Here is a 13068-nt window from a genome sequence, read left to right on the forward strand (position 1 = left end):
ATGGATTAGATAGGAAACTCTTCTGATCCAGCCAGGGCTGCTCTTCTTAAAAATGCTTATAATAGGTAGAGATTAAGACAAAGTCTGGAAGTGGGAAGGAAGAACCTGCTGCGCCAGCAGGGCCTCCAGTGGATTGTGTTGAAGCAGAGTGTCAATACAAGCGAACAAAACAAGGGGCTGGGTAGCCCCGAGGAAGGTCGGAACATTTTAAGAATACAATAGTTGCCACAAAGACTACGAAAACTAAAAAAAAAAAAAAGGAATAACATTTTAAAAGTTTTTATTTCTGCTGACACGTTTTTGAGGCTTGCTTTGTGGACATTTCAGTAGCTGAGATCAGCAACACATTTGAATGTGGGCACCCAGCTGTCCATGAAAAGAAGCACCTCAATGAATCTAAATCTTCCTCAATATCTGCAGGCAAATTATGTATTAAGATCTGAACAGTTTCAAAGTATAGATTTTCCCCCCTATTATGCAGACAGAAAATAGCAGCCAAACTTCATTTTCTTTGGACCTCCTGTGGAATGTGTTAACTCTCCAAGAATGAATGCCAGATCATGGATCTCTACCACTCTCCATCCTTCATCTTCAATTCAGTGCTTTTCACAAGTTCCAGCTGAGACTCCTGGAGTGACGAGACACAGGATGGTGGGTGGGTGGATCACCTTTGAGATAAGTGCTTTCTTATCCTCAGGGGGTGACCTTGTCTCCACTTTCACTCTGGATCACACCAGACCCTACAAGAGAGATTCACCAGCTCTCCGTGTCCTGCAATTGCACTTACTGCAGATCCTACTAAGAGGCACAGTGAAATGCGCCACTAGCAGAATGCCATGTTAACAAGAAGTGCCAGGGGCACTAGAGCAAGTTCTGTGCCTGCTTTTTAAACATCTTCCTTCTCAGATATAGTTGTCAACCTCCAGGTGGTGGTTGGAGATGTCCCAGATTTACAAGTGACTTCCAGGCCACGGGGGCCTTATCCCTCTCTGTTGTTTTCAAGGCATGGTTTCACGATGAGAAACCTTCCCGTCCTCTTTCCTTATGGAAATAGAGACAGCTGCAGAACTACATTTCCCATACAGCCTGTTGACAGTGCAGTGCAGTGGGGCCGGGCTGACAACTGTGCTTTTCTCCTGGTTCCTACAGCGGAAGAAGTCGGAGAAGGAAAAACGACCGTAGTAGCCCACCAAGAGATGCTTTGGGGTCAGGTCTTGCTGAGCCTTAAGGTGTGGCTGTGCAATTTTTTAAAGGGGGGAATAACTTAAAAAAACTCTTAGGAAAGAATCTTGCTGGTCCTATCACGCACACTCAGCCTAACCTACCTCACAGGGTTGTTGTGAGGATAAAATGTCAGGAGCAGGAGAATGATGTAAGCGGCTTTGAATCCCCATTGAGGATAAAGGAGGGGTATAAATGAAGTAGATAATATTTTAACATGTACTGGTAGTATACGGATTACAGTTGTACTCCACACTGCCAAATAGTTCAGACATCCTCCCTCCTCCCTTAACAATTGTTAAAAGTTCCACCAGCATTTTGGTAACACTATAAATGTATATTGGCAGTCTCGAAGACTAGAAATGTGTGCAGTGCAGTTGTGCTATTCTGAAACAAATTGAGTCCTGCTTCATATGGGCTAGCATTTTGGAAGTTGGGTTTAAGAGTACTGGGTCTGATTAATTTTGTCTCATATTAAGGCAATCCTAAACATAATGGTGTGGCAGTAAGTCCTACTGAAATCAAGAGCAGCAGTTGTATTGCTCTCGCAAAAACTTGGATATAAAGTCCCACAGAATGTGCAAAATGGATTTATTCAGGAAAGCATTTTTATAAAAGGAACAGAGTTGTAGTTTTAATGCTTGTTAAATTAGGCAATTTTAAGTTACATGGTTTGTTGTATATATTATACCTGTCTTTACTGAATTATTGCATTATTTTATTGCATTGTTGGATGTACTATATTAAAATATTAATGAATAAGTATTAAACTGAAAAGAGAACACAATACAGAAAACATATTAATATAAATACTAATTTCAATATCTTTATTACTCTCTAAATTATTCAAAAAGTTTACACACAAGTTTCAAACGTTTCTATCTTGTTGCAAAATGTTAAGTACTGGAAGAGTAAATCTTTATGTGACATTACAGAATGGATAGAAAACGTTAGACATATTTTTGATGGTTAAAAAGTATTACACAGTTTTTATTGTACTGTAGTTTTAAACATTTTGTAATCTTCCTTGAGTATAGTCCAGTAGCACCTATAAGACTAACAAACCCTAAGACTAACCCTAAGACTAACAAACCCTATAAGACTAACATACCCTACCACTAATTTTATTAGTCTTATAGGTGCTACTGGACTATTGCTCTTTTCCACTGCTACAGACAGGTTTACACAGCTACCCATATTGATCTATTTCCTCGAGTATAGAAAAATAAAAAATAAAAGTAAATAAACCACATAAAAACAAATTACGCGGGCAGAGACCTAGTGAAGTAAGTAATACATATGTTTGCAAGAAAAACGTATTTTTGGTGGGGGGGGAGACTAAGCGTGAAGGAGGACTTGTAGAACAGCGGCTAGGAAAGCATCTTTGAATGAAGAACTACAACCCCCATAGTCCATTGCTACTTTCCCAGCATCCCCCGAAGCTCTTTCCATGCCAAAAGGAAACAATGGGGATCTGCCACTTGGCAAAGTATAATTCGAAAACACTGGACGAGTTGTCAGAACCAGGCGCTGGTCTGCTCAGGGGCGAGGGGCGTGTTATGTTGTCCGCCTGAAAAAGGGACTGAGCCGAGGCACATTGCGCAGGTATTCTTGTAACGGCGTGTGCTTTGCAGTTAGCAACTGCCGTCTGAAAACCTGCCTTTTCGAGTGCATCAGTCGTGCTTAACTGGAAGGTTGTGTGCATTGCTGTTGTTGGATTATATGAGGGGAATGTTGAGTGCTTGGGTTGTCTTTCTGTTTGCAGCGCGTAGAAGTATTCAGGAGGGCTTTTTACTGAGATCGGAGGGCTGTACTAGTAAGGAAGTGATCTTAAAGGGATGCGTCAGTAAAGGGATAAGGACTATAGACTTTACTACTGTGTACTGTCTGTTGCTTTAAGTGTGATCCTCTTGGGTAGTTTCTGTATTAGCTAGAAAAGCAAGTTAAGGCAGCTGCAAAAAAAAAGACTTCTACAAACGGTATAGCTTGGAAGATGGCCCCCTATCTCAACATGGCTGATCTGGCCACCTGGATCCATGCCATGGTAACATCGAGACTTGACTACTGTAATGCACTGTACATAGGTCTCCCTTCTAAGTTAACTTGAAGAATCCAGTTGGTGCAGAATGCTGTAGCTCGATTATCATTGGGAGCTAGAAGGAGCATGAATATCACTCCATTTTGCAGTCACTCCATTGGCTGCCTATCAGCTACCAAGGTGTTGGTTATCGCATGCAAAGCTTTTCACAGCTGTGGTCCATCATATCTATGGGACCAGCTTTCTTTCTACATTCCACTTCTGCAGTTTTACTGATCTGAACAGGGCCTTCTGCAGGTGTCACCTTGCACAGGGGCAAAATCAACAGTTGTCCATATGTGTGCTTTCACTGTGGTGGTCCCAGCCTTATGGGACAGTCTACCTGAAGAAGTCAGGAAAGGTCCCACTAATCCTGGCTTTCCACAAACAATGCAAAACTGAATTATTCAAGAGGACTTTTTTTACTAAGGAAGTGGTCTCAAAGAGATGCATTAATAAAGGGATGAGTATAGACTTTACTGCTATGTGCTGTCTATTGCTGTAAGTATGACCTACTGGATGGTTACTATGTTTAATATGTCAGTCTTAGAATTGCTTATGCTCAGTTTTAGCATTTCTTCAACTCTGTATTGGATTTTTGCTAGTTTTAAATATTTGCAAATTGCATTGATATAACCCATTACATTGTTTATTGAAATAGCTTTGAAATCAACTGTACTGACTCACACTGTGTAATCCACCTTGAGTCTCAGTAAGAAAGGTGGACAACAAACAAATAAATAAATAAAATATGTGGACCATTTTGAATGTGATTTTTGCATAAGCAAATAGCATCTGAAACAGTTCAGCTGTCTTACTGTGAGGGTGAGGTAGCAAAGTTTTGAGCTGTACAGAACTCTACTTCAGGAAGAAATATACACATTTTGTTGTCTGAGTTTTTCATGCTGAATATATGTGGGTTCTTTTGTGTAGGGAATTCTTGCAAGCAGCTCAAGAAAGTTGTAGGAGAAACAGTTCTGTCAGCACAGTTCTGGCGTTCACTGCCATCCTTTCTCACCATGCTCTGCAGCCATAACCCCATCAGTGGGTGTCCTCCTTCCATCTAGTAAAGGTAAAGGTAGTCCCCTGTGCAAGCACCAAGTCATTACTGACCCATGGGGGGACATCACATCATGACATTTTCTTGGCAGACTTTTTACAGGGTGGTTTGCCATTGCCTTTCCGAGTCATCTACACTTTACCCCCAGGAACCTGGGTACTCATTTTACCGACCTCGGAAGGATGGAAGGCTGAGTCAACCTTGAGCCAGCTACCTGAACCCAGCTTCCACCGGGATCAAACTCAGGTCGTGAGCAGAGCTTGGACTGCACTACTGCAGCTTACCACTCTGCGCCACAGGGCTCTTTCTGGCGTTCACTGCCATCCTTTCTCACCATGTTCTGCAGCCATAACTCCATCAGTGGGTGTCCTCCTTCCATCTAAGACCACCACTTTTTCTGGGGCTGCCCTTGGCCATCTGCTATGACCATATACGGACTCCCAAAATTTGTTTAAATAGCCTGCTCCTGGACTATTTTAATGACCCTTTAAAAATTATTATTGATTTTATGGTTTTGTGACTTTTAATGTATTTTTTGAATGTTCTTAGCCGCCCTGAGCCTATTTGTGGGGAGGGCGGGGTATAAATCAAATAAATAAATCAGAAAGCAGCAGCTCAGATATGCTTTTTAGCAATCCTCCTTGAGTCTCAGTGAGTGAGGCAGATTATAAATAATATAAGTAAAAATGTAACCCAAAACTACTGATGGCCTGAATTACTAATCTTCTGGAGTGTGTGCTAAATTTGCATGGAGCAACAACTAAGCCCAACAAGTCCAGGCATCCTGTGTGAGCTGGGCCGTTTCCACACGGCTTACCTGAAGCCGGGCCATGGCGCAACGTTGCGGATCATGCTGGGGAAAACGCGAAATATCACGTTATCTCGCGTGAGTTTTGCGCAACATCGCGCAAAACTTGCGTGAGAAAATGCGATATTTCACGTGTTCCCCAGCATGATCTGCAACATTGCGCCATGGCCCGGCTTCAGGTAAGCCATGTGGAAACGGCCCTGGTAGTATGCTCCTCTGAGACATTCCTCATGTTCAGGGTGGGATTATTACACGCAGGGCTCCCTGTCAGGACCTTGAGATGCTCCCTGTAGCAGATGACAGGAAAAAAAGATGGGTTTCCTGAAAGAAAAGAATTTTAAAAACTGCTGCCTTAGAAATCCACTTACTTTCATTGTTGATATTTAAAAAAATAGTGTGCATACATAATATATGATGGTTCTAATACAAGAGAGCCCATCACCCTGGGTTCCCATATTTGTTTCTCTAGGGTAAAGATGGCAATTGATTAATAATGTGCATCTTGTAAAAGTTCAGGTGCTGCTTCAGCCATGACTGAATTCGGGACCCCGCCACTTTGTACAGAAAGCTATGGTTCCCGCAGAGCCCAGCATTACCATCATTTGCCTGATGGGAATCTGAGATGTGTCCCAGTAAGACCTGAACATCAGGCATACCGTTCACTGCGGGATGTCTTCATGGTGAGCCACTGGCTGCTCTTTCAAAGAGGTGCCTGAAGGTTACTGATGTCTTTCGTTAGCATAGATCATCTTTATTGATTTATATGTGCATAATTTCTACACTGCTGTCTATCTTTTAAATGTTTATACTGATGGGTGGGCAGTGGGTTACAGTTGATATACCACTGCAGTATGAAAAATAATACTTAAAAAAAAGAAACATTTTAAAAATTGCATCCCATTATCCCTTTTTCTTCTTGCATGTCTCCTTTCTTTCTTTCTAAAAAAGTCTGGCTGGCTGCTTTGATAGCATGCCACCTTTTAATATATTTTTTATTTGTTGAGTAGGCACCTAATCCATTTCTGCTATTGAGTTGCTTTTTATTTTTAATAAGACCAATTTCAATCTTAATAATTAATGAGTGGAAAAAGCTGGAGTGACCACCAGTCTTTGAGTCATCCTGTGGAGCTGTTTGGAAGTTGTTGGTAACGATGTGGCATCCTGGGAGAGAGATGGGTTCTTGTTGATGCCAAATACAGTTAATTTCTCTCTCTTCCTCTCTTTCACAGTCAGTCTTCCTACCTCAGGGTTATCCTGAAAGTGTAAGCCCGGATTATCTTGCCTACCAGACCTGGGACACTGTGCAGGTGAGACGAGAAGGAGGTGGCTGTCCAACCCATTATGTGAGACTTTTCCCTTCTGGTTCAGAACTGGTCCTCTCCTCTGCTTCTCTGTTTAGGGTGTGCAGGGGGCTTATTGTTCTCCAAGAAGGCCTCTGCCATGAGTGGAACTGTTTGAGACTTGGCTCAAGATCAGATAGGGATGGTCAAAGAAAGCCACAGCTGATGGTTGTGTGTGTGTATATAAAGCGCTGTCAAATTGCAAATTGTGGTGATCTCCTAGGGTTTTCAAGGCAAGAGACAAATATAGGTGGTTTGCCATTGCCTGCCTCTGCATAGCGACTCTCTTGGTGATGTCCGATCCAAGTAGTAGGGCATACCTTGCTAAGCTTCCGAGATCTGATGAGACTGAGTTAGCCTGGGCCATCTAGGTCAGCAGCTATTGGTTAACTGGGACAGAATCTCTCTTCCTTCTCTGTGATTTTTGAACACCATTCCTCTGTACTCTGCCCTAATTCTCCCTCTTTCTTTCCCCCTCCCCAACTCAGGCCTTTGCTAGTAGCATCACAGGAACTTTGGCCACCCAGGCTGTGCTGAAAGGGGTGGGAGTTGGAGACGAGACTTCAACCGTCACAGCTGCTACTGTCACTTGGATACTGAAAGGTGGGTCCTGCTGTGCCCAAGCATCCTTATAGATAGTAATCCTTGACTTGCTTGCCGGAAACGCCTACATTCATTTCCAGGTCCCAAGAGATTAGCTTTTTTAAGTACTACAAAATTCCATAGCTTCAGACTTCCTCTTTTACTGCCACACCCTAGCCTTAACGAAATCACAAGGTCGTCACTACATATAGGTTTCCCCAAAAAGACAAATAGTGGTTCCTTGGGGCTGTTTCAGGTCTGGAAAACAATGGGGGGGCCTTAAGTACCTTCTCCTGGCACATTGTGGTCCTGCTGTGAATTAAGCCTGCAAGTGCTGAGGAAGCAAGGAACTCTAGAACTTGTCTTTGTAACGTGTGTTTTGGCTCATAGATCCCCCTTCAAAGAGTTCCTTCATCTGAAACCCCACCCCCATGGAGATCTTCCTGCTTTCCACCCCCACATAAGAACTCCAGAAGTTCATCGCCTGATGTAACTTCTTTCTTGTGTCCTTAAATCTGATGCCGCCTCAAAACTTTCATTGCCTCTCGTCAGAATTCAAGAGCTGCTTATGAGGCAAATGTATGAATGTGCAATAGAGACAGTATGTTTGTAAACATACATTAGATAGGCACTGAGGAGTCATAGATGGCTGGGCATTTGTTAATTTCCTTCAAATGCTAATTAAGCTTAAGTGTACTAAAAAAAAAATAGCACATACATGTGTATGTCATGCGCAAGTAGTCCTTTTCCCCACAGATTTGGACCCAGATTCACTCTCCCAAGATGACCATTTCCAATGTCATCCTTTGTTTTTCATTTTTCGACCCCACCCAGCTTGTTCCTTGTTCCCTCTTCAACCTTTCCCCCACCCAACCACATCTGGATACTTGCTTGTTGAAGGTATGCCCTTAAAGTTCTGTCCCACCAGAGATCATTGCTCCCGTGTGATGTCTTTCTCTTTCTGTCTTCTCTACTTTGTCCATGGAGCTCAGTGCGGAATTTGTGGTTCTGGCCCTCTGTTTCATCCTCATAACAGCCTTGTGAGGTGGGGCAAGCTGAGAGACTGGCTCGAGGTCACCCACTACACTCCATGTCAATGTGGGGATTTGAACCCAGCTCTCCCAGATTGTAACCACTGCACAACACTGTCTCATGTTTGCCCCATCCCTTCCATTACAGATGGGACAGGAATGCTGGGGCGAATTCTTTTTGCATGGAGCAAGGGGTGAGTCCTGCTTCCCTACCCAGCCACATTTATATAGTTGGAGTGGGGAAATATGGGCGGCTGTTGGAGCTTTGACTTGGATCTTCAAATGTCTTTCTTTGCTTTCTCTCCCAGGAGCAAACTGGACTGTGATGCCAAACAATGGAGGTAAAAGTTTTAACCCCAAGTTATAGGTTTAATTCCCAACATTAGATGCACATTTAGTACATTATCCCCAGTCTGTACGCGTACTGCAAAATACGGTTGAACATTTAGGGGTACCTATTTTGCCCTTTGATCCCAGCCAGTTGACCTTTGCCCTCTGACCCTCTCTACACTTAGGCTCTTCGCAGATGCACTCAACGATGTTGCCATCTTAATGGAGATCATGGCACCTGCATTCCCAGCATGCTTTACTCTCATTGTGTGCATCAGTGGTTTTTTTAAGGTATAAAAAGGCATCCTACGGAGGAGGATGGGAATTGGTTTAGTGAGATATTGCGGCAGCTGGGAAAGGCGAAAGGATGGGGCTTGAGGGTAGGTGGGCATAACTCTTTGTGCGAGTTATTGAGAAAGAAGCTTTGCTGTTACTCCTGGAAAGGCACTGGTGGCAGAAGCCGTCCCAGTTCCTGGGAGGTGAGAATGAAGGGCTTGGTGTGATGCTTCATATTTAGTTTTAATTACACAACTCTCTTTGTGTATGGTCCGCAAGGTTTCTCTTCTCCTTTGATCCCTCTTCCTGTCCTGGCCTCTTTCCGCTTCAGTGCATTGTGGGAGTTGCTGGAGGCGCCACTCGGGCAGCCCTTACCATGCACCAGGCCCGGCGGGACAACATGGCGGATGTGTCAGCCAAGGATGGAAGCCAGGTGAGAGCTCGGCTTGGCAGAGGGGAAGTTGCTCCTGAATCGGCTGACCCTTGGCATAGTCATAAAATTCTCAGATCCTGCGACTTGCTCCCTCCTGACTTGTTTTCCTTGTTTACCCAGGAGACGCTGGTGAACTTAGCTGGCCTTCTCTGCAGTCTGTTCCTCATTCCTCTTGTGGCTGACAACCTCCAGTGAGTGAAGTGATGCTACTCGTCTCTACGTGGCCCACCAGTGGACTGGGGGAGGTCAGATTTGCAAGGATGAAGAGAAAGTGAGAAAGGCTTGCTGAAGCCAGTCCTTTCTCTTAATTCCTATGCTTTCCCCCCTTCAGCCTCACTTACTCCTTCTATGGTCTCTTCACCCTCTTGCATCTCTATGCCAACTATCGGGCCGTGCGGGCTGTCTGCATGGAGACTCTCAACCGGGCCCGGCTGCGTCTTGTCTTGCACCATTTCTTGCGATGGGGGAAAGTGCCAGGCCCTGCTCTGGCCAACCCCAAGGAGCCTCTGTTGTTAGGTAATCAAGGGTTTGCTTCCAAGAATGGGAGAACTGCTGGGCCTCATGAACTGCTGGGCTTTCTTATCTGTTGCGTGCTTCTGCAACTTGATTTCTCTCCATCAGGGTTCCGTCAGCAACTGAAGCTTACCCTGGGGGCTCCGCTACACACTGTGGTGTCCAGGTGAGTAACGTCTATTGAATTCCCCTCAGCCTCCAATCTAATAATTTTATGTATGTTTATTTATCTTATTTTTAGTCTGCCTTTCTCACCGAGATTCAAGGCAGATTTTACAGTGCAAGTCAATATGATCAACAGCTCAAAACAATAGTCTTTGTTAATTAGGTGCATCAGCATCTTGGGGGCCCTATTTGGGTAGAAAGGCGGCATACAAATGGTTTAAAATAAATAAATAACTGTCTCAGTTTTTCATTAGAAACTGCTTTGGGCAACGCAACTGGAAAGGAAAGGAAATAAATTACATATTATTTCTACCAAGGGGCATGTTCCAGATGCAATCTTTGCTCGCTTAGAATTCCCATCTGCCAAAATACTCCATTTGTGCAGAGGCGTTCCAGAGGCTAACTTTTTCTGGTTAAGTTCCTTCCGGCTGGCAGTCTTGTCAGCCTTTTTCCTCTCCTTGCCCCACAATTCTCCAATTCTGAAGCACCTCCTTAACTTTTGGAATTAATATTTCCTCCAATTCCCACCAGCACTGCTGACTTCCAGAAAGCTCTTGAGGGGAACTCTTCCAACTACTTAATATTCTTCGAACAAGCAACAGGTGAGTATGTGGCAGATTCGTATAGAAGAGGGAGGTTATGGATCCAAGCTTTTGTTAAGTGAACATCACCAACATGGTGGGTGGTTAAAAGTGGGTGTATATGATGTTTGCTTTTGTTAGTTGAAATTGTATTTTTGTATTTTGTAAGCTTTTCGGGTCCCATCGGGGAGAAAAATGGAGTGAAAATGCTTAAATAAATGACAAGAAAAGAAGAACGGAGTACAGGCAGGGATTCCAGTAGCTCATGGGACTGTGCGTGTCTGACATCTCGGCATTCTTTAACTCCCTTGTCCCTTCTTGCTTTCCGTAGGGACAGTCTCTGTGGTTCTACACCAACAAGCAGGCAGCGTGGATGTCATTAAAGCCTGTAGCCATGCTCTTGTCTTAGAGGCTTTGCTGTATCAGGACGTAGCAGCGTTCGCTGTGGAAAGAGAACCTCTCTTGGCTCTGCAGCGCAGGCTACGGAAAGGTGATGAAGCAGGAAGTGCATCTGGAACCGAGAGTGGGAGGGGGAAGCAATCCATCTTGGCAAGCAGCTGAAGCTCAGTACTCGCCCTTTGCAGGGTTCCGCTTTTGGCATCTCTAAAAGGGGATCTTGGGTGGTAGGGCTAAAAAAGGTGCCATTGGAGTGTTGCTGCCAGTCACCATAAATGGGCTCGGTCCAGCTGTCTTTGCATAAGGCAGCTCCTTACAACCTCGTTATCCTTCATGCTTTGTTTGGTGTGACATCCCCCACCCCCGGTCCTATTGGGATACATCTTGTTTGTTTGTTTCATTTGCATTTATGTCCTGTTGCATCCAGTATATTCCTTCTAGTCAGTGTCTTCCTTCCATTATGCAAAGAGATTTTGTATAATTTTTTTGTTTTGCTTCTCCCAGCCACCCTGTAAGGTGAGCCTGCTCTCACTACCTTTCCCTCCTTGTTTTTGATTATTCAGAACCTTGTGCAAAGGACTGGAGTACAGTTTCTGAAATGCATCAACTATTGGACAGGATATTCCCCACGTTCCTGATAGGTATGTTGTCAAAGTATACACAGTGAGTGGTCTTTAAGAACAACAAATCTGAATTCTGCATCAAGACAAGCTGAATATTGCTATCTAAATAATTTATGCAAGTTAAATAAATTTGCATCCAATTGCTTGTAGCATAGTGGTTAAGTGGTTGGGCTGCAAATCAGCACTCTGTTGGTTTGACTCCAGCTCCTGCCATGAGCTCTGCAGGTGGCCGTGGGTAAGCCACTCCTCTCAGCCCCAGCCCCTCAGTTGTATTATGGGGATAATAATAACACTGCCTTTGTTCATTGCTCTGAGTGGTCACTAATCTGTCCAGAAGGTCAGTATATAAGCACAATGTTATTATTATAATTTAAGCTGTTGCTGCAAGACATGGGGAAGGACAAAGATGTGAAGAGTTGACTATTCTCCTCTCCCCATAAATGTTTAGATGTCGTACCCAGCTTCCTTCAGTGTTGTGATGCTTTAAAAGGGATTGCTAAAGATTTTTCAAACTGATCTTCGGACATAAGGGCTAGAAACGTGCTTAAAGTAGTAGAAGCTGAGATTTTTCTGATTTACATAGCTGACTTTTATGCTTGCATGGACAATGTATAGCCCCCTGCTTTGTATTCGGTCCTTCAAATTTGCCCTGCGTCAGTGAAGATTGAAAGCACAGGTGCAACATCATACACCTTTCCAATCCCCGCCTTTCTCTTTGGGCCCATCTCTGTCTTTTCCAGGACTGATGACAGCAGGGTGGATTACTGACCGGAACCTTCTAGGGCCTGAGGAGTGGCGTGTGGATTGGGCTGTGAATGAGAAGAAAAGTCTTTGACTCTGGGAGAGCATTAGCATTGATACCAGGGACTCCTCTTGCCAAAGTGAGAAGGGAACTAGCCCCGGTTGCCTTTGCGATGCCGGTAAATGTAATGCCAAAGTGAAGAAAAGGAGGGGGCAATAGGTCTATTCTCTGTCCCTCTGAAAGTACTTATTTTTTTGTTTGTGGCAGGATCACAAAAATAAAACTTTGTATAGATGTTCAAAATAATGACCTTTTAGCCCTTGTTCAGGGAGGGGTATACTGTGGGGGGATGGATCTGGTGATTCCGTTCTGCTAATGTTACAGCTCTCCTCAGGCCTCAGGAGGCTTGTTGCTGTGGAATACATCCCTTTCACCAGAAGAAGGCTTTACCATCCATGGTATGGATTCATATGAGCAGTACTAAGTATTAAGTATTGTATTTATCCAAAAGGAAGATGACCCTGAATGTAAGACAGCCCCCCCTCAAAGGTTATAAATAGAGATGGGCACGAACTGGGAAAATTCTGAACTGTGTGGTTCGTGGTTCGTCGCGTTTCATGAACTACGAACTTTCATGAACTTGCCCCAGTTCATGAACCATTTTGTTTGGCTCACTTCCAGGTCAGCAGAAGGTCTTCAGAGAGCACACCCACCCCAGTTGCCTAGGAAACTGATTGATCAGCACCAGGCTGTCTGCAGTGACAAACTGGGCTAAAATTCATCACAGTTCATGAGAAATAAGCTCCCACGAACCACCAGTTCATGAACCATGAACCAGCATGGTTTGTCACGAACTTCGGTTCCTATTTCGGTTTGTGCTGGCCTCTAGT

General features: G+C 44.1%; 1 protein-coding gene across 4 annotated transcripts; it reads left to right on the top strand.

Annotated features, from left to right (window-relative positions):
* The first annotated feature begins 2664 nt into the window (after window positions 1-2664).
* RUSF1 (RUS family member 1) lies at window positions 2665-12510 on the top strand. Of its 4 annotated transcripts, none has more exons than XM_054993218.1 (16): window positions 2665-2826; window positions 4232-4370; window positions 5678-5846; window positions 6396-6473; window positions 6995-7109; window positions 8268-8313; window positions 8428-8460; window positions 8635-8740; window positions 9057-9158; window positions 9279-9349; window positions 9490-9674; window positions 9780-9837; window positions 10368-10438; window positions 10749-10907; window positions 11377-11454; window positions 12177-12510. In XM_054993218.1, the coding sequence occupies exons 3-16, from the start codon at window positions 5697-5699 to the stop codon at window positions 12269-12271; spliced, it is 1347 nt and encodes a 448-aa protein (XP_054849193.1). In that variant the 5' UTR covers window positions 2665-2826; window positions 4232-4370; window positions 5678-5696; the 3' UTR covers window positions 12272-12510. The 4 variants fall into 4 exon arrangements, with proteins under 4 accessions (XP_054849193.1, XP_054849194.1, XP_054849191.1 ...); XM_054993219.1 differs by having other exon boundaries at window positions 5683-5846; XM_054993216.1 differs by lacking the exon at window positions 4232-4370 and having other exon boundaries at window positions 12177-12509.
* The last annotated feature ends 558 nt before the right edge of the window (window positions 12511-13068 follow it).

The sequence above is a fragment of the Eublepharis macularius genome, chromosome 12, assembly GCF_028583425.1.
Source record: "Eublepharis macularius isolate TG4126 chromosome 12, MPM_Emac_v1.0, whole genome shotgun sequence".
Classification (NCBI taxonomy): domain Eukaryota; kingdom Metazoa; phylum Chordata; class Lepidosauria; order Squamata; family Eublepharidae; genus Eublepharis; species Eublepharis macularius.